Below are 27634 nucleotides of genomic sequence, written 5' to 3'. Positions count from 1 at the left end.
CTAAACATATGAATTGTAGTGCTGGTGAATAAAATCATTGGGAGACACCTTTGGCTTCTCAACATGGGTTCATGCAGCAGAAAGTCAATACATTAATGGTCACACATGACAACCCACATGTAGACTTGGATGTTAGTTGCTACCCAACTTTACCTTCTGTATAGAAATTGTGTACTCCGCAAACCAGCTGCTAGATTCCACCTCCCTTGGAGGTTTTTAAGATCTCTGGACAATTGTCTGGCAGCTACAATTTCAACATAGCAAATTATATTATAGGACAGGTAGTTTAGACCTCTCAGCTACTTAATTTTTTTCACTAATATCCTGCTCTTCTTCATGGCTACATGGCTTATCCTCACAAAAACCCTGTGAGGTAGGTTAGGCTGAGAGAGAAGTAGCTGGCCCAAAATCGCCCAGTGACTTTCATGACTAAACAGGGATTCAGACTCAGGTCTCACTGGTCCAACACTAACCAATATATCACAATTGGATTTATGAAATTGCCTTTCTCTGGACTACCTTTGGGCATTTCCCCTTCTTATCTTGCTTGCCTGAAAACTCCTTAGACATCAAATCTTTTAGCCATTGCATTGATCCCACTGCTTTGAGGCAGGGGCACTCAGTCCATTGTGGACCGATCTATGCAACCCAGATCACAGTGCTGAACTGAAGGTGTACCCACTCAGGAGGCACAAAAACTTCATCAGTTTTCCTTTTTGGTGCAGGAAGCATCACTTGAAAAGGCATGTAGTTTTATTCCCAGAGCGTTCCTGAGCCAAGGCTATAAAGCTGATCATACAGTGCACTGGGATAAAAACACAAAGCACATCAGTTATGGACAAAGAATTTATTATAAATAAAATAGGTATATTTAATGACAACTCTTCCCTTGAGTTCAGAAACATGAGTAGCCACCATAATGGGGCAGGGATGAAGGTCTATATTTTCTGGGATGAAGGTCTATATTTTGCCCATGTATACGTGTCTCTTACCTGCATATTAGAGGCTTTTCTTGTGAATAATGACACTGCAATTACACTGGAGAGACATTGTTCTCCTTAATCCTCACCGACTGACAGTCCCAAGGTTTACTCAGATTCTATAAATTATATCAAGGGCACCTTGCATAAAATTAATCAAAAGACAAAAATAGTTTCTAGCTGCAAACTGTTGCCATCCGGCAACCAACTGTGGTTAAGTCCTGTATACCTGTAGGACTCCCTCCCGCAAATTAAGCCTGCCCAGTTTCTAGCTACACACTACATTTTCCACGTGAAATGGAGAATGCTGAAGACCTATTGCCAACAAGCAGAGGTGGTTAGAGGGGCTAGCTGGAGGAGTCGTCGTCAACTGCCGGTCTCCTCCTGTGATCCCTCTCCTCATCTCAACTAAGTTTGTTAGTTATCCCTAGTCCTCGGGAAGAAGCAGGGAAGGCCTGCTGATGAGGAGAGAGAACAGAAGGAGAGAGACGGCTAGCAGCAGCTCGGCCTACACAGTGTGTGTGACTGCTATCCCCTCCGGCTTTGGCTGTTGGCGGTGGGTGAGCCTTCAGAATTCTAAAAAGCGGACCTCACAGGTGGTAAATAACATGTGCAGCTCAGCAAAATTAAAATGCCCTTGGGTTGCTAGACTCGAGGCTTGTTCTCCTCCCCACATGAAACGAAGGCCAAGTATGTGCAACTGCATTTGGTGCAGCCATCCCTTACCACCCTGGCCTCTGCCTTGCCTCCTTTCCATTGTTTTTCCTGCAGGTTACCTTTGGGTTGGCATCTCTGTCTTTTCTGCAGGCTTCTCTGTTAGGCGCCAAGTGTGCTGACCATCGAGACAATGGGATGAAGCAGGTTTTGACTGCAGGAATAATACAGTCCGTTGTAGCAAACATACTTTAAGAAATTGTACTGCCGTACTAGTTACACAATCAAAAACACAGTGACACCAGATCAGCAGCAGACGCTTAAGCACTGAAGTCCCGATTGCAAAGCAGTACAATTTCTGCATAGGCTGGGTTCACACATAACGTGGCACCTGGGGTTGAGGCAAGGTGTTGCGGCCCAGGGAAGGCAAGCTCAGGCCATCCCTGCTTCCGGTACATAGGAAGCTGCCATAAACTGAGTCAGACCATTGGTCTATCTAGCTCAGTATTGTCTTCACAGACTGGCAGCGGCTTCTCCAAGGTTGCAGGCAGGAATCTCTCTCAGCCCTATCTTGGAGATGCCACCAGGGAGGGAACTTGGAACCTTCTGCTCTTCCCAGAGCGGCTTCATCCCCTGAGGGGAGTATCTTACAGTGCTCACACTTCTAGTCTCCCATTCATATGCAGCCAGGGTGGACCCTGCTTAGCTAAGGGGACAAGTCATGCTTGCTACCACAAGACCAGCTCTCCTCTCCTGGTGTAGGGGCAGTGTGTGCTGCTCAGTAGTGGTGTACATGGAACCGGTGCCTGCCAGTTCAAAGGTGGGGGGGATCTCTTTAAGGATGGGGGAGGGTGCTCTTACCCCTCCCGCCACATTTCCCCTGCTGGCGCTGCCTTTTTAAACGGTCCGGTGAGGCAGCAGTGTACCTCCTTGCTGCTCCAGTGCCTCCTTAGACAGGAAGTTGCCATTGCACATGCGCACGCTACCGGTACACTGCCACCCCACCGGATTGTTTTAAAAGGCAGCGCCAGCAGCGGAAATGCAGCGGGAGGGGTAAAGAGCACCCCCCCCATCCTTAAAAAGATCCACCTTGGAACCACCTGAACCGCCCATCTTTCAAACCGGTCTGGAAACCCAGTAAGGGCCTCCGAGCCGATTCCGCGCACATCCCTACTGCTCAGGCTGGATATCTTGTGCAGACCTGAGGTGCTGAACTGTGTGTGAACCCAGCCAGTCTGTTTCATTTATTTAAGCTTCATTACCACTGTTATCTCTGACTAGGAGATGTTGCCTACAAATCATGTCCCCTCCCCCAAATGGAACGGGACAACAGTTTTGCAATACAAAATGAAACGAAGAGTTTTGAAAATCCTCTGACTTTGCTTACCCTATGAAGAAACAGCCAAAAAAAAAAAAAAAAGTACTAAGAAAAATGCCAATTAGCACCAAGCTTATGACCCCGATTCCTACAGCACTGATGCAGCATCTTCAATGCTCAGAATCCTGTTCTGACCGAAAGGGGCTAGCAGAGGAAATAGTGCCATCTACTGCACCAAAAAGTATCACCTTCAATATTTCTGTTTTCAGTTCAACCCAAATTAGTTCCTAGCCCCATCCCCCTCTTTGACTTGCAGTCATTCATTGGTTCTCAAGCATTCTGTGCAAATTGAAACCTTGCACTTTTTCACCATCCAAGATATCACCTTTGTCTCTCTGGAAACCTTTAACAAGAGTATGAAGGATAGCAGTGACCTTTATTCTCTTTCAGCAAGGAATAGCTAACCTTTCAATACAATAATAAATTAAAATCACTAAAATACATCGGGACTAACAGATTGTATAGGAAATAGAATCTATGGTTGTTGAAACTCTAGTGAATAAACTCAGCCATTCAAATAGATCCAAAAAGGTAGCCTTTTATAGGTATCCATTTAATTTACACGCTTTACATTTTACATTGAACAGATTTATTAGCTCTTTGAATTCGATTGCAAATTGCTGCCTTAAGTACTGGAACCCTGACAGATGAAATATTGAAAGATGCCAATTGCAAAGCAATGTCGATCACTGAAGTTTGGATTAGCGCGGCTGCCCACCACGGATGCCAGCAAGAATATATATTATTCCCACATACTGTAGAATTAATATTCAAAAAGGTTTTGTCTGAAATACATATTATCACATATAATCTAACTAGACTGTAAGTCTGCAGCCAGTGTCTCTGTTTCATTTCTAATTTTATTCGGCACCTATGTCTTTGAGGGAATTTATAAATAGTAAATATTTATCAACGTATAAATATATTTATTCTACATTTATATTTTATATCCTGCTCTTCCTCCAAGGAGCCCAGAGCGGTGTACTACATACTTAAGTTTCTCCTCACAACAACCCTGTGAAGTAGGTTAGGCTGAAAGAGAAGTGACTGGCCCAAAGTCACCCAGAAAGTATTATGGCTGAATGGGGATTTGAACCCGGGTCTCCCCGGTTCTAGTCCAGCACTCTAGCCACTACACCACGCTGGCTCTCAATATTAACAAATATTAACAGATTTGCAGGGGTAAATCATTGTTACAACCTCATTCACACATCAGTGCAGTGGAGGCAGCAGCAGAGTGTCATTAGGGGTGTGCCATGGGCCCCCAATGAATGGCTCAGAGCCCTAAACCCCACCAGCCACCTTCCTCCTTCTGTGATCTCTCCCAGAATGGAAGTGGCACCTGTACAGAGCACAGGAGAGAGCTCCTGGCTTCATCTAGCTCTCTGCTCTCTTCATAGGTGTTGTATATTAGAGACATCAAAAAACAGATTAATTACTGGGGGGGGTTATGGAGCTAGGCCCCAGATCTTTTAAGTACCTAGCAACGCGAGGGCTGATTTACTCATAAAGGTAAAATAATCCCACCCACCCCCCAAAAGAATGTTGGGGAGGGCTTTGGGGGCATGCTTTCTGCAAACAGTTTTAACCTGCTTTTCCTAAAATTAATTCAGAAGTTAAGGCATTCTCAATATGTAAAGGCTGTTCTCCCGTCTCCTGGATTCCGCAGGTGACCAAAGTGTTTCTGCATAGGAAAGAGCAGAGAAGGAGAAAGTTATAAAATTCACAGCAAATCCACAGAGTTAAGTATCAAGAGAGAGAGACACACACACACGTTTTGCTCCAGTGTCACAAAGAGATAGTGCAAGGGAGGGGGGGAATTAATTCAGTTATTAGAAATAGTGCATGCATGCCCCACAAAACTGTGATAAGGAGAAACTGTGACTCCTCCTGGGTGAAACAAAACAGATACCTGTAGACTTGATGCTGAGCCATGAAGCCAGAAGGAACATAAGAATGTAAGAACAGCCCTGCTGGATCAGGCCCAAGGCCCATCTAGTCCAGCATCCTGTTTCACACAGTGGCCCACCAGATGCCTCTGAGAAGCCCAAAGGCAGGCCCTCTCTCCTGCTGTTACTCCCCTGCAACTGGTACTCAGAGGCATCCTGCCTTTGAGGCTGGAGGTGGCCTGTAGCCCTCCGACTAGTAGCCTTTGATAGACCTCTCCTCCATGAAGTTAGCCAAGCCCCTCTTAAAGCCATCCAGGTTGTTGGCTGCCACCACATCTTGTAGCAGAGAATTCCACAAGTTGATTATGTGTTGTGTGAAAAAGTACCTCCGTTTGCTGGTCCTAAACTTCATGGCAATCAATTTCATGGGATGACGCCTAGTTCTAGTGTTATGTGAGGGAGATCACATAACACTTATGTTGTAGCCTTGCCTCATAAGAAAGGTGCTCTAGGCCCCTGATCATCTTGGTTGCCCTCTTCTGCACCTTTTCCAGTTCTACAATGTCCTTTTTTAGATGCGGTGACCAAAATTGTACGCAGTACTCCAGGTGTGGCCACACCTTAGTTTTGTATAAGGGCATTATAATATTAGCAGTTTTATTTTCAATCCCCTTCCTAATGATCCCTAGCATGGAATTGGCCTTTTTCACAGCTGCCGCACATCGAGTTGACACTTTCAACGAGCTGTCCACCACGACCCCAGGATCCCTCTCTTGATCAGTCACTGACAGCTCAGATCCCATCCCAACACAAGCAAGCTAGACCTTACCAATGGGGCGATGTGAGTATCTCGTAACTGGAATGACATCCATCTCCATTCACTGACAGGCAGCTTAGATGTATGTCTTGCCTAAGTATTTTGGCAATTTCTTTTTAACAACTTGCCTGGTACAAAAAGTATCCAGAATCAGAGTTTAAATAGCACCAGGACATGGTATTTCAATGGTAGTGTTTTCAGTGTTGGGGCTCTGACCCAGGGGTGGGCCTAGCAAGGTGAGTGAGGAACATCTGGTCTCAAGCAGACAAACGCATTGAGCTGCTGCTGCTACAGGAGCTGCTGTTTCATGGCTCTTGCTGCTGCCAGACTTTTCTTCCTGTGGGCCAGCAGAAAAAGTCACCTGGCCCCTGGGCCTTAGGTTCGGTCTTCCCTCTAACAGGGATGCCCCGATGTTTTTGACTACAACTCCCAGAATCCCCAAGCCAAAGCCATTATAGCTGGAGATTCCAGGAGTTGTAGTCAACATCCTCTTGGGAATCCCTGTTAGAGGGGACACTGCATTAGGTTGTACAGGCTTGGGGCAGGCAACATTGAGCTAGAAGGACGAATGTTCAGCTTTCGATGTTCCTAACGCCCCTGCCAGAAACGTATGAAAACCTCACGGCTGAATAATTAGAGCTTCCACACATCATGGTCAAGGGAAGCCAGATCAGCGAGCAGGCAGACTTGAGCCTCTGAATCTCTTTTGTGAGAAATTAAGTGCAGCCTGGAACTAAACCTCACATTCATCTGCCAACTGGTGATGGGCACTTTCCTAATGTTTGTAAAGCAACTGTTCATACAGTCTTACAGGGGCATCAATGGTGCACTAGCCCTGCATGATAAGCCTAATCGCGTCTGCCCAGAGCAAGATAAATCTGTTCATTACGGAGCGTTTTTTGCCCTGCCAGCCCCAGAAGATGAGAGAGAAGTTAATCCAATAAAAGGTGCAATCACTTTAACTTGCCAGGCCTCTCCGGGACGGACATAATCGAGCAAATGCAGCAAGAGGCACGCAGGGGGGGTGGCTTGGAAGCTGTGTCGCCATCGCCATCGCTGCCGCCACAGATTTCTCTGCCTGGTTGGGAAGGCCAAAGGTAGCCCCAGCTCCCTGCAAGCAGAAGGAAACCAGACACAACCCGTTGATTAAATCTGCGTGTTTAGAATCAGAGCAGTGGCTTTCTCCTGGACGATTCCCCAGCTTTCCTCTCGCCCAGACTGGCACTTTGGTCGCTTGTTTGCTTCTTGAGGCAGTTTGGGAGACTGCCTGTTAGTGACAACAGGCAATGAATGCGGAAATACAAGGGAAGGGAGAGAGGGGATGGAGAGTGTCAGTTTCAGACACCAGGGGGGAAGAGGAACATGACTCTCCTCTCGCCTCCCTACCCTGCTACTGCTCACTGTCTTAAAACATCGTGAGCTCAGCCAACATGGCATAACAAGATCAAATGTTGGACTTAGAGCCAGGAGACCCGAGTTCAAATCTCTACTCAGCCATGGGTCCCTCTCAGCCTACCTCCTACCACTGGTCTGAGGATAGTGGGGGAACACTAAGGTCGAGACCCTGAATGTCAGGAAGTAACAATGTTAATAAACAACATTAACATGGTGTTGTTGGGACTCAAATGGGCATGGAAATTGTGCCCTTCCTCTAGCCCCAGTGTGTTGCCTGGCCATAGTGAGAGAAAGTCACCCTCGGAACACAGGAAGCTGCCTTACGCGGAGTCTGGCCTTTGGTCCATCTTGCTCAGTATTCTACACCAACTGGCAGCAACATTCAAAGGTTTCAGGGAAGAGTCTTTTCCTACCGGGAGATTCCAGGACTGAACCTGGGACCTTCTGCATGCAGATGCTCTTCCACTGAGCTATGGCCCCATCCTCTAAGGGGAACTGCACTCCAGGCAATTCACAATTTAAAACACTAAAATACAGAAGTCCATTAAGCATTAAGGAGGAGCAATATAGCAGTTTGAAATGTTAGACTCGGATTGGGGAGACCTAGATCAAAGTTCCCACTTCTGTGAAGCTTACTGGATGATCTTCTTCACTCTCTTTCTCTCTCTGTCTACCCTTCCTCACAGGGTTGTTTTGAAGATAAAATGAGGGAAGGGAGTGGGAAAGAAACCCTATGAGTGCTTTGGCGGAAGGGCAGGATAAAAATGTGTGTTTTAGGCTGCAGCCCTATGCACACTTACTTATGAGTAAGCCCCAATGAAGACAGAAGGCACAGTAGGGAAATACATTAGTCATAGATGACTAGCGGACTAACGAAATTCTGATTGACGACCTTAAATCGGAGATGACCCCCCCCGCGCCAAGCATTTGAGGATTTCCCCCCTCATTTTACTGACCCTCCACCTCACCAAGGCTAATAATCCATATCTTCATTCTCCAAAATGTATTTTCTCCCCCCAAAAGTGTCTTTCCTCCCCAACTCCAGGAAATAATTTAAAAGTTCCCTCTGTCTGTACTCTTGGCTGAAGCCTCCTTAATTTCAATGGGATTTAGGCCTGACTAAATCGATGTGGACTCTGCCCAGGAGGAATGTTGCCAAGTAGACCTGCTGCGGACCTTGACAGTTTCAGCGGGCTTTGCCACTTCTTATGCTCAAGTAGCCCTGTATAAGCTGCCCAGTAGACCTGTGTAGGCTGGCACACCTGGGCAGTTTTAGTGGGCTTTTCCATTTCTGGGGCTCAAGTAGACCTGTGTAGGCTGGCTTGACAGTCTCAAGCACACCTTGACAGTTTCAGCTGACTTTTCCATCCCTGGTGCTCAAAGAGACTGTGCAGCTTATACAGGTCTCCTGTAGCCCTGTCCAGGCTGCCCACCCAGCAGACCTCTGTAGGCTGGCACACCTGGACAGTCCTAGTGGGCTTTCCCCTCTCTTGTGCTCAAGTAGACCTCAGGCTGCCCAGCAGACCTGGCTTTGCCACTTCTTATGTGTATGCTCTCTCAGGTAGACCTCAGCCTGCCCAGCAGACCTGTGTAGGCTGGCTCACCTGGACACATTTAGCTGGCTTTGCCACTTCTTATGTGTATGCTCTCTCAGGTAGACCTCAGCCTGCCCAGCAGACCTGTGTAGGCTGGCTCACCTGGACACATTTAGCTGGCTTTGCCACTTCTTATGTGTATGCTCTCTCAGGTAGACCTCAGCCTGCCCAGCAGACCTGTGTAGGCTGGCTCACCTGGACACATTTAGCTGGCTTTGCCACTTCTTATGTGTATGCTCTCTCAGGTAGACCTCAGCCTGCCCAGCAGACCTGTGTAGGCTGGCTCACCTGGACACATTTAGCTGGCTTTGCCACTTCTTATGTGTATGCTCTCTCAGGTAGACCTCAGCCTGCCCAGCAGACCTGTGTAGGCTGGCTCACCTGGACACATTTAGCTGGCTTTGCCACTTCTTATGTGTATGCTCTCTCAGGTAGACCTCAGCCTGCCCAGCAGACCCACCTGTGTAGGCTGGCACACCTGGGCAGAGTTCTGGTGGGCTTCTTCTCCATTTCTGGTGCGGCGGCGTGGCTTTGCCCCGCTTTTTAATCGCCTTTCCCCACGCTTTGGAAACCCGCCTTTCTTCCCTCCCCACCGCGGCATTCTCCACGGGCCCCTCGGCGCCCCCCGCGCCCTCCTCCGGGCTCCCTTCCCCGCCCGGGTGCCGCCACTGCCTCGTCGTCACCCCCCCGCCCCGTCTCCCCGGACGGCGGCAGAGGAAGCCGAGGGAGAGGCGGCGGCGGCGGCGCGCGGGGCGTGTGCGAGGCGGTGGGCGGCCCACGCGGGGAGAGGCGGTGGCGGCGGCGGCGCTCGCGCTCGGCCAACTCGCTCCCCGCTCACACGACGACACGCAGCCCCGTGAGGCGGCGGCGGCGGAGGCGGAGGCGGGCGCCTCTCCCTCCAGGGCAAGCGCGGGGCCGCCGGGGCGTGACTGAGGCGGGATTCCGACCCAGAAGCCCCTCCGAGCGGCGGAGCAGGGGCAGCCCCGCCGCCGCCGGTGGCGACGGGGGAGAAGAAGAGGGTCCAGCCGCAGCAGCAGCAGCCCGGAGGGAGGAGGAGGAGGCGCGGAGAGGAGGAGGAGGAGAAGGCGGCGGCGAGCTCACCCACCCACGCGGACGCCGCCGCCCCGCCGCCGCCGCCGCCGCTCCCTGCCCGGTGGGACGCGGCGGCGGAGGCGGCCGTGAGTTTCCCGCCCTGCGGGGCATGAAGGGGCCGCGGCCGGGCTCGAGCCATGGCCAGGCGCGGCGGCGGAGGCGCAGGGGCGGCGGCGACGTGAGCGGGGCGCCCGCGAGGAGCCCGAGGAGCGGCGGCGGCGGCGGGAAGGAGGTGGGTGGGCGGCCACCCCCGGGAGGAGCCCCCCGCGCGGAGCGGCTGCGCGCCCCCGCCTCCTCCTCCTCCTCCTCCCCCCCACCCGGGCCACAGGTGCGCGGCGGCGGCGGCAGCGCTGGGCGGCGGAGCCGGGGAGAAGGCGAAGGCGAAGATGGCTCTGGAGAAGGTCTACTCGGTGCTGGAAGGTAGGAGGGGAGCCTCCCGGGGCGGGGGGGGGGGGGCTTGTGGGGCGGGGAGGGGGGCGAGCTGCACCCCGCATGGCCGGCTGGCTCCACTGCGGTCTCGGAACTGGGCTGTGCGCTTAAAGATCACAGATAACGAGAGACCGGCTGCGGTTTAGAGATCGATACTGCACGACTGCTGGGTCTTAGGAAAAGGCATCGGATACTTTGGGGTCTGCTCAAAGGCATCGCCGCCGATCCTGTGTGGGTGGCTTCTTAAAGGTGGGTGGCGTCAAAGATGCTATATTGTGGGTATCTCGTGAAAGGTCTCGAGGGCGATGCTGTTGGGTTGTCTGGACGGTGTCTCGGTGTTCATGGTTCAGGAGGTCGATGGATTGGGACGGCCTCGGGGCAGCGAAAAGTAAGTGGCATGCGGGGCCCCCATGCCCAGCCCCAGACACGTCATAGGGGGGGGGGGGGAACCATCCATAGAGAGCCGGCAAAGACCGGGGAAGCGCTTTTGCCCCACGTTAAGGCGCCCCACTGCCTAATCCACTGACTGCGACAGGCAGCAGCACGAAACTTAGCAACTCTCGCTGCACGTATGGTTGGGTTTCTGGAACAGAGGTAGGAACGGGGGGGGGGGCTGCGAGCCCCTTTTTTTCCGGGGAGGGGGGTCTCCCCCCGCCCCCGCCCCCCCACTCTGGAGCCGCCCTTGGTAGGAGTGCCCGGCTGGCAGAGAGGGAAGGAGAGCGAGACCTGGAAGGGAGCATGCAGTCAGTGTTGTTACTGGCATGAGATAAATGAGTATTACAGGCATTCCCATTTTTTCTGCATTTAATATTAGACCCATTGGCAATGGTGGTAGTATTGCTAATCTTATTGTTATGCCAGGCAAATCCCAGGGTCTTGGGTTGACAAGTCCCGAGTCTTGACAAATCCCAGGCACCAAGGAGCCGTGGCACCTAGGAATTTAACCATGGCTTCTTGACGTCGGAGGTGGAGTTGTTTCATGAAATCCGTATTTGCCCCAGATAGCCCTGTTTCTGTTCTGTTACATGCCGTGGGGATAAAGACAAGCCCGCCCGCCCCGCCCCACAATCTGCTACTAAGTCTGGTAATTTTGTCAAGTGTCCATTGTCTGGTTCCTAAATCTTTGGGTTGGATCTTAAATCCATAGAGAGATTCTCACAGCCTGGATATTCATATTTGTATTACAAGGATTATTGGTAGTATTCATTAGGGGGTGCAGATTTCCCTCCCCCCCATCACTTGAGGAGTTTCCCCCATCATCTTACTGAACTACCCCACACACCATATAACTCACATCTCCCCCCTCTGCAAAGTGTCATTCCTCTCCCACCCCCAAAAGAATTAAGTAAGGAGTTGCTCTTCAAGCTGTATTATTATTATCATTATTGATATAATGAGTATTCTCAAATAATTCCCTGGGCTACTTTTCCTTTGGGGCTACTTTCATCCCCCACAAAGGGGGATGACACAGCCTTCCCCCCATCCCCTCCTCTCATCAGCCCAGTTTCCCTACAGCAGTCCAGCCATCCCCAACATTCCCCCTCCACTCCTTTCTTCCCGTGTTTTCCCTGCTGTCAAACGCAGAAGGCACTTCATGTTATTAGTAATATTATGAGTAGTATTATTGTTGGTATTTGCCATATTAATGTTATGAGACTCTTCACTGGTGGTGATGGAGAAGCCCCACTGTCTTTCCCGTTTCCCTTGAGAATCGGCGTTCCTCAGGCTTCAGCATGGCAAGGAGAGGAAAGCCCCACACTGGAGAAGAAGCACGCTTTTTAGGCTAGGATCCCAAGCTCCCTTTCCTTGCAGTAACCCCCTTTGAACACTGTGGGATTTGCTTCTGAGAAAACGTGCCTCTAGAACGGCGCTGTGCAGTCCTCTCTTGAGCCCTGCTGGATTGATCAGAGCAGCGTAGCCTCTCTCCATTCTAGCTTTGCCTCATTTCCCAAAGTGGCCATCCAGATGTTTCCCCCCCAAGCCATGTCCCGTCCCGGCTTCTAGAGGTTAAGCGGAGCTAATCTGACATCTGGGAAGAAAAAGCCAGATGGGGTGGGCATAATGCTTGCTGCAGTTGAACCAGCCATGAAGCATTAGGGGGAGAGAAGTGAGGGAGGAAAAGGTGTGCCAGGGACATCCCCAAGGATGCTTTTCTCAAAGGGTGTGTGAGAGAGGGGCGTTCTGCTATGTCCCTCTCTCAGATTCAGCCCTGTTGACTTTGGGATGTGTGGGACAGCCTCTTCTCCCCACTCTGTATTCCATCCATCTGAGAATACTGCAATGTGTGGGGAGAGGAAGAGATAGGATTTCTCACCTCCTTCAGACTTAAAACCAGATTAGTACATTCGGCTGCAGCCTCATTGGTTTTAGGCCACATTTGCGGGGGTGGGGAGTAGTTGAACCCATCTGAACTCTCTTTTCCCCACTTCTTGGAATTTGCCCCCCCTCCCCACATACACATAGCTGCTGTTAGCATGGTATATGGTAATCTGGGGACTCCCCTTAGATTCAAAAGCAAGAGAGGCTGGTGATTAAAGAGATAACAAAAGCAGACCTCCCCCCCCCTTCTCTCCTGGGATTTTCAGATTTGTACGCTGTCCCCTGCTGCATGCAAGGAGATGCCCCACACACATAGCCCAATGTACACTTGAAAATATTTTAGTTGCTGCATTGTTAGAGGAGCTGGGGCTACACCGTCGTCCCCTAAACTCAAAGTTGTTGGCAGTAAGCAAGCAGCTTTCTTCTACCCCCTTCCACCCTTACTAAGATGAAGGTTTGGCCCAGATTTGTGCAATTTACTGATTGTGAAAGCCTGATAGGGCAGATCTGTTAATTGGGGTTTGGGTCAGGACATCCCTGATAAAGTGCTCTCCCATTTGTTGAAGGAATGCCAGCAGTTCAGCATGGCTGTAGCTTGCAACGTGTCCACCTGGGAATAACCAAATATAATGAAACTGTCCAAAATATCCGCTGTTCAGGTAGGGACAAGTTTCCTTTGTAGTATCTGCAACTACATCCAAGGACTCTTGGGAGACTTGCATTATAGTTAATTAGAATGGCCACTTTCCCCATTATTTCCAGTTCTGGGCTTTGTGTGCACCCATCCCTTGATATTCTGTTAGTGTCGGGACTGTCCTCCTGAGGAGAGCAACTTGTTTTCAAAGTCTTGCTTATTGAGAGTTAGTCCCAGAAACCTGACTCATCAGTGGGTACAATCTCTGCTGCCCACAAATGTAGTTCAGGTGCCACCATAGCCCCCTCCCTCAGTTCCTATGGCTTTAGAGATTGGCGGGTGTTTGTTTTGCCTTGTCTTGACTATCTCAAAGCTGCAAATCATGGGGGATACCCGTTATTTCAGGAACTTCAACCTGTAGGTGGAGAGGTGGCAAGAAAGGGGAGATATCATCCCAGGCAACCAGGGATAACGAATATACAGAAAATCAGAGGCTCCTCGTTTCTTGTCTTGTCTTTGCAAGTGATAACAGTGCTGATAATATTAGCCCCTTATATCTTCAGTCTTCAGATGTGTAGCTATCCTGTCACATGTCATCCTTCATAGATGGAAGCAACAGAAGAAATAACAGTAGTGAATCAGACCTTAACTTCTCATACCTGTCTGCTCATTCATCTTTTTTACCTTTGATTTCACACCTCAAGGTTCAAATGATTAAAAGCAGACTCCTTATCTGAGACCTCAACACTGAATACAGTAGTATTTGACTTCTATTTCTGCAGCAAAGGGGTAGAGAGGGAATATTTACATGGAAACCAGACATGACAGATTATTTTCAGCCTCTGCATTTTTATTAATAGCACTTTAAACATAATATAGCAATTAGGAGTTATTGCATCATTTCTATCATTTTCCATCAGGAAACGTTGTTAGGAATGTTTCCTTTACTAATTTAAGGCTCACAGATAAATATTGCAGATAGCAAGTAGCTTGCCTCTTATGCTAGGCTGACCTCTTATGGTATTCAGGTGGCAAAGTTTTTATTTTGATCTTGTTATACATTCAGGCACTTTCTTATGACATCAATTAGTTTGGGCAGATAAGATGAAAAGAATTACTGGTTGAATTACTGAAACTTAATAATTTTCAGTGTTGCCAATATACAACAATGTGAACTTTTAAATATTCCTTTAAGGATAGCATTGTAAGGCCCATAGAATAGAATTTATGTATCATGTTTCTGAGCAGCCCATCACTGGAAAGTTAATTGGATGTGGAAAGAGTACTTGAGCAATATGTGTGTGTTTGACCATCTAGATCATGGTCTTTATTAGCATTTCCATGTCTATCTATTTTGTTCCATTCAAGATGCTTCCAATTCTAAAGCTAACTTTCTAATAAGATTTGGTCTCTTGTTTTTAGGTACTATAAACACTTTAAAACACAAGGTCAGAGCCCTGCTGGTACTATATTGGGCAGCAGTGATATAGAAAGATGCTGAAAGGCATCATCTCATACTGTGCGGGAGGAGGCAATGGTCAACCCCTCCCGTTTTCTACCAAAGAAAACCACAGGGCTCTCTGGGTGCCAGGAGTCAAAATCAACTCAACAGCACACTTTACTTACCGTATGGTATGCTGAGTTAGTGTCGTATTTTGAAACTATCTTATATGGACTGTATAAATAACTTATGATTATCCATCATACACATGTTTTATCCTCTGCACCATATAGACAGCCAAATAATGGCATGGAATTATAAGAATTAAAAATATGTCTATAAAACAAGCATTTAGCCTTAATCCTGAAATAAGACTGTTCCGTGAGTTCTCAATCATTCTGGAAGTTAGGCTCAGATAACCGTGTTTTTAGACATTTACTGAATGATCAATAATGCTATGCCATCAGTTTTTATTTTGGTACTGAATTTACTAATATGTGGATACTACTAACCTTTGGGATAGTGGTAACCAGTAACCATTTTAGAGTATTGTTTTGACAAATTTCACCATTTGATAGTTGATGTATAGATCTGGAGGGGGACAGGGTATGTGTGGGTGAGTGTGTGCATGCACACAGACATGTCTGCATGCAGAAAGATGAGATACAAATTGGTAAACTTGTGCTTGCCAGAATGAATGTAACTCCTTTTACTATTTAAAGGTAAAGTGTGCCATCAAGTCGATTTCGACTCCTGGTGCCCACAGAGCCCTGTGGTTTTCTTTGGTAGAATACAGGAGGGGTTTACCCTTGCCTCCTCCCTCACCTTATGAGATGACACCTTTCAGCATCTTCCTATATCGCTGCTGCCCGATATTGTAGCCGATATTGATTCAAACCGGCAACCTTCTGCTTGTTAGTCAAACATTTCCCTGCTGCGCCACTTAAGGTGGCTTTTACAATTTAGCTGACTCCAAATTCTCAATGACTCTCCATAGTTACAGCAATACAGCAACAACAAATATTTATCTACTTCTTTTCAACAAAAGTTTCCAAAACAGTTTACATAAAGAAGAAATAATAAATAAACACATGAATAAGATGGATCCCTGTCTCCAAATGGCTCACAATCTAAGAAGAAACATTAGACACCGGCAACAGTCACATTTGAGGAGGTACTGTGCTGGGGGGCGGATAGGGCCAGTTACTCTCCCCCTGCTAAATTGGGAGGCGCTTCACACGAGCAGTGTCAAGCTCCAAAACGGGGTTTGTTGGGAGAGCGGGCTTGACCTGACCCCCGGAAGTCCCAGAATGCCCTGCGTGAGTGCGGCAATACACAGTTATCTAGCCTGCTTATCGGGCGCTCCTGTGCCTGGAACCCGGGGTTAGCGGCAGGTTCCGTAAGCGTGCTTGCTGCCGGGAGCCACACTACTCCCGTTGCTAGCCTTCCCTAGCCTGATTTCTCCCGATCGTGGGAATAGCTTCAAAGAGTTTTCTTTGTATTAAAGTAGGTTTCTTAAACATGCTTCTTGCGTGGTGGATGTGATTATCGTTTAACTTCATTGCCTTTCGCAACCTTTGCTTCATAGGAATAGGAAATCTGAAAGAAGTTCTGGAGGAAGGGCAGTCCAGAAGTTTTGTTAACTCTGCAGGTTTTCCTGAAGGATTGCCCTGCCAGTGCCAACCTCAGTGGTGATCTAACTTTCAATAACAGGGATGCACAACTCCGGCCTTCCTGCAGATGTTGGACTACAACCCCCACAGTCTCTGCTGGCCACTATCTGGAGATGATGGCCGTCCAAAAGCAGCTGGAGGGCTGAAATTGTGCGGCCCTGTTCTATAATGTAGATTACATTGTTTGCTCACAGTCTTTCTCAGTGGGATTTTTTTTCCCCCCATTTCCATCCCCAGACCTCACTACTACTGATGTAAATGCTTTGAATCTGATTGACATGAAATATTAAGATATACAGTCTGCAGAACTAAGAGATAGAACCTGACGCGAATCTCAGGCAGAACATTGACTAGATGTAGAATAACATGTCATTAAAATGTGTCAGATTTTGGAATACATTACACTAAAACTTCTGTAAAATCAGGCATTCAGATTTGCTGCTCATGATGGAGTAAAAATTGTAGCAGTTTGCAAAAAGCACATCTCTGTGAATCCAATGGATGTTTTCCATTGATAGGCAAAACTCTCGGTTGACTTCTGCCTTTTGAAACCTTAATAATCTTCATTCAGTAGAAGCCCATATTTCTGGGTCATTTCAGGTTCTTTTGTGCTTCTTTCCACTTGCAAAAATAAACTTATCTTCAGCCTCTGGATTCATATTTAAAATGCAAGTTTGTGCCCACTTGTGATTTTGGAGAGAAATCTTGTACTTTGTACTCTTCTTGAGAAGTACTTTCCAGAGTCCCCTGTAACAACACATAGCTTCTTAGCTAGTTTTTCTAGTCAATTTGCTTATTTGTCAAATAATTCTGGAGAGAGATGCTGTACAAATTTTAGGTAACTTGTTCAAGGTGAGGAAGGCAGACCCAGCTTCAGACTATCACTGAATATTGATGTCACTGAGGCTGCAATCCTTACCTGGAAGTAAGTCTCACTGAATTCAATGGGACTTACTTCTGTGTAGTCATAGAATTGTGCTATGAATTGCCTTGCTCATATCACTGTTTCTTGTTCCCGTTTAAATGGCAACCTTCATAGTTATTGACTTCTAAAATTATCAGACAGTAACAGGTTGACTGCTATTTTTTATTATAGTTTATATTGGATCTTTAATTCTTTTCTGTGCAAAATGTTGAACATTTTAACATTTTAATCCTAGACTTTTCAAGGGTGGATTGAATAAAAAATAGGTATACGGATGAAGGGATGTTTATAAAAAGAATGTACTTCTTTTCAACAACAACAAAAGTTCACAAAGCAGTTTGTATAGCAGAAGAAAGAATGAGAACATGGTTCCTCATCACCAAGGGGCTCACAGTCTAAAAGGAAACATTCCAGCAACAGCCACTGGAGTGGTTGTTTTGCTGAGTTGAATAGGAGCAGTTGATCTCCCCCTGCTAAATATAAGAGATCCACCACTTTCAGGTGCTTCTTGGTCCATTTAGGTGCCTCTCGGTCCATGTAGCAGAGGTTGATTGATGGTGTTGCACTTGGATGTGTTACTCTCTAGTGTTGGCACCCTAAATACTGTTTCAGGTAAAAGTGTTTGCGTTCTTATACTACTATTATTCAGAGGTAGCAGTAATTTATACAAGTGACGTAGTGGCTTCAAGTAACAGCAATGCTTTAGAAAATGTTTTCTAAAGTTCCTTCATGATAACAGCAAAAAATCTAACTTTACTCACAGGGAACTCACAGTTCTGGAGATTCCAACTGAGGATCCAAACATTGTTGTGGGCATATACAAAACGAAATAACTGCATTCCCTTCTGCCCCAGCTCTTCTTTGTATTCACTGTTAAAACTTTTTGTTCTGTTTGAGTGAGGGGGAAAACAGTGTGATGAATGATTTCTATTTGAGGCCAAAGTTCAATACCAATTCTAGTTCCAGGCCCACAAACGTTAACCATAAAAGCACCTTTGTGTTTCTTTTCAGCTCCTTTATTTTATAGCAGTGTAGCTGCTTTGGTTCCTTGTACAGTCTCCTTTGAGGCACATAGAGAGATCATGGAATGGGAGCTAATGCTGCTTCAAGTGGAATTAATTTCCCAGATTTTCCACTCACTGAAGGCCTGCTGTGTTCTGAGGGAAGCATGCAAGCAGAGAGCATCTGCCTCCATGCTGAAACAAGCCGGAATAGGTATTTGCTAACCATTGCAAAGCCGCTCAGTATATCAGAGTGAGAGTCACATGGCTGTGATGCCACTGTTGGTCCTCTTCTGAAACCGATAGCACAGGGCTACTCAACCCTCCTGCAGATTTTGGCCTACAACTCCCATCATCCATGACTATTGGCCACTGGGGCTGGGGATGCTTGGAGCAGTAGTCCAAAAACAGCTGGAGAGCAGCACTTGAGTATTATTATTATTATTATTATTATTATTATTAACAACATTTTATATTCCTCTCTTCCTCCAAGGAGCCCAGAGCAGTGCACTAAATACTTAAGTTTCTCCTCACAACAACCCTGTGAAGTAAGTTAGGCTGAGAGAGAAGTGACTGGCCCAGAGTCACCCAGCTAGTCTCATGGCTGAATGGGGATTTGAACTCGGGTTTCCCTGGTCCTAGTCCAGCACTCTAGCCATTACACCACGTTGGCTCTCTTTAGCATGTTATCTAAAACAAAGTTACGAGGTTAAAAGTGGGCCTTTGCAGTGGGATGGGCTGTAAATCAGGGTAAATAAAAATAAAATCAATTGAAAGGATAAAAAGCAATAAACAGAAATAACATTAGCGAGGCTTGATTGAAAGTATGGAGGTTTCTTGTTAAGTATGGACATAGTCACACGTTAAGATTTGTGCTTCCTTCCACTCCCCAATCTATTGTAGTGAAGCTCAACTTGTATCAAGTATTAATTCCACCTCCTATCTTTTCAGTATGTCATATACAGATATAGAATTTTAGCCACATACAGGATGTGCTGCTGGAGAAAGGGAGGAAAGAATTGCACAGCAGATGTTCTGTGCATTTTTTCCTTGGTTTTGTGGGGGCTTGGGGAGTTTTGTTACGTGTTGCTAGTAATTTGGGGACAATAGAGTGTAAATAGCTCCTATTTGTGCAGGAACCTTTGAATAGTTACAGTGTTGGTTGTCGTAGGAGCCTGGTTCCCCCTAAGATTTGTTGTTGTTGAGGGTTTCCCCCCACTATTCTGATAGAAGATTGGGATCTTCTAACCCAAGGGTGCACAACTCAAATGCTGCGATGGACTAGAACCAACCACAGCTTGGCCGGGGTCAATTTCCAGCTCATTATTACATTGAAATTAATTGTTTAAACCATTAATGAAAGCAATGATTAGTTATTTATGGATCTTCCCCTGTCAAGGGACCCACAATTTTAACCAAGAATAGTGGCTATAAAAATAGGCCCTGTCCCTGCTCAGTCAGTGGGGCATCGATCTAGAGTGCATTCCTGTCCCAAACAAATGCCAAGTCCTCTCCTCTCAGTCTCTGTTGCATTCAAACTGCACTTATAAGCACATGCAGTCCTAGAATTCTTCATGGCTCCTGCTGCTGCTTTAGGATATTTTTACCCGCATGCCAGCAAAAAGTCCATGTAGGCTAGATTTGGCCCCAGGCCTCATTTATTTCTTTATTTTATTTATTGTTAAATGTATACCCCGCCTTTCATTACGAAAATCCCAAGGCGGTTATGTTGTACAGGCCTGCTCTAACCTGAAAGAAGGGTGGGACTGAGCCTTAGGCACGGTTTCCAAATCCTAATGATTGTATTGTTGCCATTTCCCCAAATGTCATGATTCTTAAGATAGGAAACAAGAGTCACAGTCAGAAACACTGATTTAATAGAGATAATGGAATCTAGGGCCTTCATCAGACCGTTGTTCTAAAATTGAACTTTGCGTGTGAACGTTCCAAGCAAGCTAGCTCTCATTGTGATGCAGACTTTTTAAATATAATGTCTTCTAATAGCTCTGATATCAAATAGGTCTTGCACGCAACTTCATGGAGCAATGGGGCACATTCTTCACGGAACTTCTGTTGCTAGCTCTATTGAATCCAAAGCATTCAATTTCTCCTGCTATTGCATAATCTATTGTTGCTCTTCCTGTATGATGGCTGAATGGGGATTTGAACTTGGGTCTCCCTGGTCCTAGTCCAGCACTCTAACCAGTACACCACACTGGCTCTTTTAATTATAAATTAGAGAATATCTTAAAGTAAATGTCAATTGTGTCTGCTGAATAGTGTCTGAGTCACAATCTAAAAATTTTAATATGACTTATTGAGCAAATAATAACTGTAGTTTATGCAACTTGTGGTGTATTTCTAGACTCTGGCTTCTATTGTTGTCGGTTCTGTTTTGTGACACACAGTAAAAAACCAGCACGCCCAGGTTATGGTGATGCTTTTCCCGTCATTGCAAAAAGTTATTCATAATAGCTAGGATCCCAAGATCCTCATGCATGAGCGGAGAGCATTTGTGCACATACATTGTTGGAGTTCACGGATCTTCCCCTGGCAACACACTGTGCGCTACTCCAGAGGATTCCCCAACTTCTGCAGCAGTTTTGTGAAGGACGTGGGAAGCTACCATGGGAAGAAGGAATCATAAAAGCCCTGGTGCACAAACCGAGACTTTTGGATCCCTGCATGTGTATATACATTTTCAGTGTGACGTGAAAATTGTCTCTAGAAATAGTCAGACACACCGTTCTATAAATGCTGTGACTTTTTCCATCAGTATCATGAGTTTTAGATGCTAAACTGAATATAATTCTTGAAATAGCATTTTTTGTATCCTGTGATTTCTGAAAAATGGACATGACAATAACTTTGCCTGCCATGAAGTTTATCCCTCTGACTTCATTTTTCCCCACCTGCTGCAAAGCCCTTGGGCTGTAGCAGGCAGAACTGAAGAATGGGATTGTTCTTTACTGAGGGAGCCCAGCTTTGCTTTATGCTAATAATAATATTGAAAATAATAAACTTTATTTGTTAGCCAGCCGGGCCCATAACAAATTGTTTTTGGGTGGCTCACAATACAACATTAAAAACATCCAATAAAAACAGATAAAACAGAACAAATCACAACATAAAGCAACAGAATACAGTGCAAAACATTTAAAAAACCAATTTTAAAAAGCCTGAGTGAACAGAAAGGATTTTACCTGCCATCTAAAATAACAAAGTGATGGTGCCAGGCGAACCTCACTGGGAAGGCTATTCCATAAATGGGGTGACCCCACTGAATAGCAATAGCAATAGCAATAGCACTTACATTTATATACCGCTCTATAGCCGGAGCTCTCTAAGCGGTTTTACAATGATTTAGCATATTGCCCCCAACATTCTGGGTACTCATTTTACCGACCTCGGAAGGATGGAAGGCTGAGTCAACCTTGAGCCCCTGGTCAGGATCGAACTTGTAGCCTTCTGGTTACAGGGCGGCAGTTTTACCACTGCGCCACCAGGGGCTCTTTACACTGAAAAGGCCTTCTCCCTAGTAGCCACCTGCCTCACCTCATTTGGCAGGAGCACTCGGAGCAGGGCCCTTCAGTCAGTCAGTCAATTTTATTACAGCCGTTGGCCATCAAGCAGGGCCCTTAAGAAGATCTTAAGTTCCGAGTCAGGACATATAGGGCAGGGTGTTCTCTCACATAACCTGGTTGCAAGCTGTTTAGGGTTTTAAAGGTGTCCAGCTCTTTAAATTGGGCCTGGAGCCAGTGCAGCTAATGAAGCATATTATGCTGCATATTAAATTATCATACCCTTCTTGGAGGGCATATTTGGCTTAATATAAGGCTCCCCAAATACAACACTGTAGATATTTGATGCTTCTTTTACACTACTGTTTCGCTAGATCATTACTTTTTTGTTCCTTCAGTCTTCCAGTGCAAAAACCATAGTTAATCATGACTGCCTTCAAGTTTCTGTGTCTGAAGAACCACCTTTTCTTATATTATTGGACAAAGTAGGAGGAACTGAGGGGTGATATCTTTAATGTCTACAAAAGTATGGCACAGTTTCTTTGGGTATGGCCTAGCTGGATTGCAGAGAGAGTGAAAGGAACACCGCTCCCAGTAGCGAAAGGCAAGAGAACAGTATAAAAATGGACATGTGAGGAGAGAAAAAGCAACAGTGGAGATGAACAAAAAGTGAATAGGATGGTGGACTGGCTTAGAGAAACCCAAATGCCTATCCCCTTTATCTGCTGTAATTGCCTGCTTATCTGCTACTTTGCCATGCTGTTCTGGTATGCTTCTCTTCTACACATACACACAGCACTCAACTATTTATAGAATCAGCATGAGCTTTAGTGGAAACCAATCAGATTTTGTAAATCCTCCAGGAGGTTTGTTTCTGTAGCGGCAGCAGTGAAAGAAGTAGAATTGCTGGATAGTGGCACTGAAAAATGTAGCCTGTGGTGTCTTTTGTTTTCTCTCTTAATTCAGAATGCCAAAAAGCTGGTTCCACAGAAACAAGCATCAATGTTCATTGATTTTCTTTTTCAGTGTCTTAAAATAAATGTACAATAAAGGAGCAACTATACTAGATAGACTTATCACTGTCATTTGGAAGTGATTGGCTGTCTAGAATGTTGAATTATGCTATCGTTCTCTGTGGTTGTCTGTCTTTAAGATCTGGTTTTGCATTGTAAGAAGCGACACCTGAATATCTGGTGTTGAACTCCCCTACAAGATAGTGATGTACCCACCTGTGTATATTGTGAACTCTGTACCAAAACATGCTGGAGTCCATGTTAATTGGGGCATTTTATCCTTCTTCTTTTAGGGGAGCTCATCTCTTTTTCTTTTTCCCATCACACCAAGAGTCTGCCAAGTAGACAACTCCCCCCCCCCCAACCTTCCACCTTTTATCTCAGTCTAGTTCTCTTTACTGAACTGCACATAAAGCTTCAGTTGGTTCTCGCAGGAATGTGCAGGGAATTGAACGGTATTTAAAGAGTTTCAGATCCGATTGCAGTGTCCATGGAACTGACACACGTATACCGCCCACTCTTTGTATGTGTGTCCTTCCACACAGCTCTAAAGAAGACAGTTTTGCATGTCAGAGAGCCTCTGTTTCATAGACCATGGTTTCAAACCAAATTGTCGCTCCACAGAAGAGTCCTACAGAACACACTGACCTACCAGCTTAATCGAAAAGATCCCCTTGTTCTGCTGCTGCAGGAAAAGATAGTTCTTCCTGCACACACATCCTAATCTCTTTTCTTTTCTCTTTTCTTTCTCCTTATCCATGTCTTCAAACCTTCACAAAATATATATAATAAAGTGTTTTAAAACTGTGCAGAACTTTGCGGTCAGTCAAAGTACCGATACCGTTTTTCTTAAGTGCTGTCGTGCTTCTCAGCCACGGTGCTCCCACCAGAGAGTTGCCCGCAGGCTCTCTTTGCATAGTTTCCACTGTTGTGGAATAGAAAGGTCTGTCTCCTGTCCCTCCAGCCTGTAGAAGCTGGCTGTCCATAAGCAGAGCCATTCAGCTGTGTTGTAGCCATGGGGGAGAGAGCATCTATTCTTGGCACTAAGAGGAGAGCCCAGAATCTTAGGCAGAGATCTGTGGAGCAATTCAGGTGATCCCATCCTGGACCCCTCCTCTTCTGCACTTGGTACACTTATAGCAGGCCGATATATACCCCACATGGCAGGAGTAGGATTTAATGGAGGAGTGGAAGAAGTGGTGTTGCCCTTCCGGGGCAACTGTGAATTTGCAATACTGGGTTACGCAGACTTAGCAACACATACTGTGACCTGCTATAAAGTGTACCAATGAACTGGACAAATGAAACTGAAGAACTCCCTGTCCCCAAGGGGCTCACATTCTAAAAAGAAATATAAGATACACACCAGCAACAGTCACTGGAGATACTGTGCTAGGGGTGGATAGGGCCAGTTACTCTCCCCCTGCTAAATAAAGAGAATCACCACAGTAAAAGGCGCCTCTTTGCCCAGTTAGCAGGGGAATTTCAGTCCTTAGCGGGATCAACAAGCAGTGTGATCTGCAGAGCATTTGCCTTCCACTTGTGTGCAGTATATTTATCTTATCAGTCCTTTATGGTGTTTGGTAAGATAAAGGTCTTGCTGCAGTCCTCGTTGGCAGCACCAGGTCAAGGGTTTATACCATGCAAGGTAGAACAAAGCATCCCTGCATGAACTAGAACTCCTGTATGAAGGAAGATTCTATGGCATACAGTCAAGTTCCTGTAGGGACTGAGCCACACCAGAAGCAGCATGAGAGCCCAGACTGATCTTTAGTATGCCTAACGGCCAGAAAGTGAATGAAGTACTACTCCACGATAATTTCCAATTTGGGGTTATAGTATTGTGTCATATACACACACACACATACATATACATGTACACATATTTATACATACACACTTTCTGTACCTCTATAATTAATTGGTTACTACATGATCACCTAGTAGTCATTCCTTATGCCTCAAGGGTTACAGCTGTCAGTGTTTTGAAGTCATGGACTTGGACAGGAAAGTGTGAGCCATCAAAAAGCTGCAGCAAAAGTAAGACAGAAAATAACCTGGGGAAAGGGAACACATTCATGATGGATAGCAGAATATCTGCTACAAGGGGTTCAAATACATTGGTCTCAGCTATATCTCTGTGAGTTAAATAAGTGTGTGTGTGTGTGTGTGTGTGTGTGTGTGTGTGTGTGTGTACACACACACACATACACCTTACATCTTTCAGTGGGTTTTGCTGCATTACAGTTCTCTAATGCATTGATTCCCATGGAGGTCTGAAAGAATGTTTTCTTTCATGTAGTAACCCCTCAACTAGCATGAATATTTGCAATAAACCCTGTTTATGTTTATTACATGAATGTCCTTTTCCCATTTACCTTCTGGAAGTCTCCCATCCAGATTTGTGACAAGCTCTATACCCATTTCATTTCAGAAGTGGTGTGGCAGCTGGTATTCTTGGACCTAGGTTCTGTACAAAAGAAGCTGCCTTGTACTGTTTGGCCCATTATACCATTGGTCCATCTAGCTCAGTATGGTTTACTCCGTCTGGCAGCAGCTCCCCAGTGTTTCAGAGAGGGGTCTTTCCCAGCCCTACCTGAAGATTCCAGGGATTGAACCATTGACCTTCTGCATGCAAAGCATGTCTTCTACCACTGAGCTGTGGTCCATCCCCAATCTCTTCTTCAGTAGTTAACCTACAGTAGAAGGGAAGCTAAAGTCAAAGCATCATTTAGATTGCAACAACCATAATTTCTCTAGCTGCTGGTGCCTTGGTAACTGTATTTCCTCAGATCTAAGTTTCCATCCTTTGATGCCTCGGCTCTTTCTGCACCACTGCAGTCCTGGGTTGGAGAGAAAGCAATTGCTGATATACCTGCTGTTTTTGCAGAAAATGTGATAAATCTCATCATTGGTCATCCAGTCTGTGTCGTGTTTCTGGTGAGAATTGGTACCATGAGTGTTCATATGCATTTGAGTTTTGTTAGAAGGGAAATCATTATAGTGTAATCGTGACACAGTACTAACAGTTCCTAAAGCCTCTGAGATAAAGCATTTAAAATGTATTCAAGGATGCCTTCTCCCTAGGGTTCAGGGTGGTTACGTTAAAGTTTTGCTACCGTTCATCATCTATCTGGCACAATCAATGTGCTGAATCTTGCCATGAAACTGAAGTGATGTGGTGGTCCCAGGCCAGGCGTATTCAGGAATGTTAAGACAAGCCAGTAATAAACTGAAACTTAACAGGAATGCAACCTGCTGAAAGAAACAGGAGTCCTGTCCCTGAAGAATCATAATCTATGCAAATCCAGGACCATTTACATTTGCACACAAAAAATCAGCTTAATAGGGAATAATGCTAGTTAATACATTTTTAATATGTGTGCTAAATCAGTGATGGATTGCTTCTCTGGACCTGCTTTGTAAAGAGAATTTCAGAGCATATACTGCAGCATTTTGCAGGGGATCTGTAGGATTGTTTTACTTAGTATCATGCCCTTTATTAAGAGCTGCAGTCTGTTGCACCTGATGCCCCTGTGTCTTGTGTGTGTGTGTGTGTGTGTGTGTGTGTGTGTGTGTGTTTTAAATCATACATAAAACAGTATCCAATCAATGGTCATGTGTTCAGTCTCTTAATGGCGAACAGAGCATTCACTTTGGCAAAGAGCAAGCACCTAAACTGAACTTATTTTAAGTCTCTGCTTGGAGATGATGGCTGCATAGATGCAAACACTAAGCTATCCAGGGTTCAAGCTTGAGAAGAGAATGTGATGAGAACTTACGAGAGTATGACCCCACCACCAGGGCTGCAGAATCCACTAGTCTGTGACGAGTGAAAAGTGACACCTGACAAGTGGGAAAAAGTCCCGATGAGCAATGTACATCGCTTGACGAGTAAAAGTATTTTGTCTGGCTGATAAACTGAGCCAACATTTCTTCACCCCTGCCCTACCACCATTACTTACCTGGGCATTTTTCGCACAGCAGGCTTTACTACAAGTTTACTGTGAGGCTTTACTCTGAGTTCAAAATTGCCAAAGAAAACAGACACAAAAAGTGATATAAATTGGGCTACACTCTTATCATGCAATGAAAAACCCGAATCATGTATGAAATGCTCCCGCATAGCTTACAGGGACTTCTGGGTAAATCTGGCCGATATGTGAACGCACACCCTCCATTCTATTTTGTGCTAATAGCCCTTTGTGAAAAACGCCCTGCAGACTTTAGGAACATAGGAAGCTGCCATATACTGAGTCAGACCATAGGTCAGTCTAGCTCAGTATTGTCTACAGTACACAGACTGGCAGTGGCTTCTCCAAGGTTACAGGCAGGAATCTCTCTCAGCCCTCTCTTGGAGATACCAAGGAGGGAACTTGGAACCTTCTGCTCTTCCCAGAGCAGCTCCATCCCCTGAGGGGAGTATCTTACAGTGCTCACACTTCTAGTCTCCCATTCATATGCAGCCAGGGTGGACCCTGCTTAGCTAAGGGGACAAGTCATGCTTGCTACCACAAGACCAGCTCTCCTCTAAAAGCCTGTGTCCCAGTTAGGGGTTGGAAGAGCTGTACTGCTGGTACCTAGGGCCAGAGCTCATGTTTCTTGTCCTCAAAAGCTCTGCAGCAGGTAAGACAGCACCTCAGTAATTAACTCATAGAGCAAGCACCAAATGCACACTTGATGATTCCACTTGAAGAGCGTACAGAGATGAATAGGTATAGCAATCTGGAGAGGGGTTTGGGCTTGTCTTCTGGTGTGGAGGGCTGACATATGAGATGAGGAAGGTACAGTTTTTGACTACCAAATTGGACTTCAGCTGAACTCAAAAATATTATATGTTACGACCAAGATTGGAAGGATTGGTTAACATTTGTATCT

General features: G+C 46.0%; 2 protein-coding genes across 5 annotated transcripts in view; one reads left to right on the top strand and one right to left on the bottom strand.

The window, feature by feature from the left end:
• Nucleotides 1-3534: 3534 nt before the first annotated feature.
• Nucleotides 3535-9939, bottom strand: LOC128334482 (uncharacterized). Its single transcript, XM_053271347.1, has 4 exons — nt 9900-9939; nt 9169-9804; nt 6686-6829; nt 3535-4696 (listed from the first exon to the last, which is right to left on the bottom strand). Exons 1-4 carry the CDS (start codon nt 9937-9939, stop codon nt 4629-4631), a joined length of 888 nt encoding a protein of 295 aa, XP_053127322.1. The 3' UTR covers nt 3535-4628.
• The window catches only part of NETO2 (neuropilin and tolloid like 2), a 35277-nt gene continuing 17434 nt past the window's right edge, over nt 9792-27634 (top strand). For 2 of the 4 annotated variants that reach the window (XM_053270961.1, XM_053270958.1), the window contains exon 1: nt 9792-10220. In XM_053270961.1, coding sequence (XP_053126936.1) covers nt 10187-10220 — 34 coding nt within the window. In that variant the 5' untranslated portion in view covers nt 9792-10186. Of the gene's footprint in view, nt 10221-10426; nt 10479-10525; nt 10618-27634 lie in introns of those variants that run through there. The other 2 variants (XM_053270962.1, XM_053270959.1) reach the window with 2 other exon arrangements.

Source organism: Hemicordylus capensis, chromosome 9 (assembly GCF_027244095.1).
Source record: "Hemicordylus capensis ecotype Gifberg chromosome 9, rHemCap1.1.pri, whole genome shotgun sequence".
Lineage (NCBI taxonomy): Eukaryota > Metazoa > Chordata > Lepidosauria > Squamata > Cordylidae > Hemicordylus > Hemicordylus capensis.
Note: the sequence above shows the minus strand (reverse complement) of the source record. Positions and strands in the feature narration are given on the sequence as shown.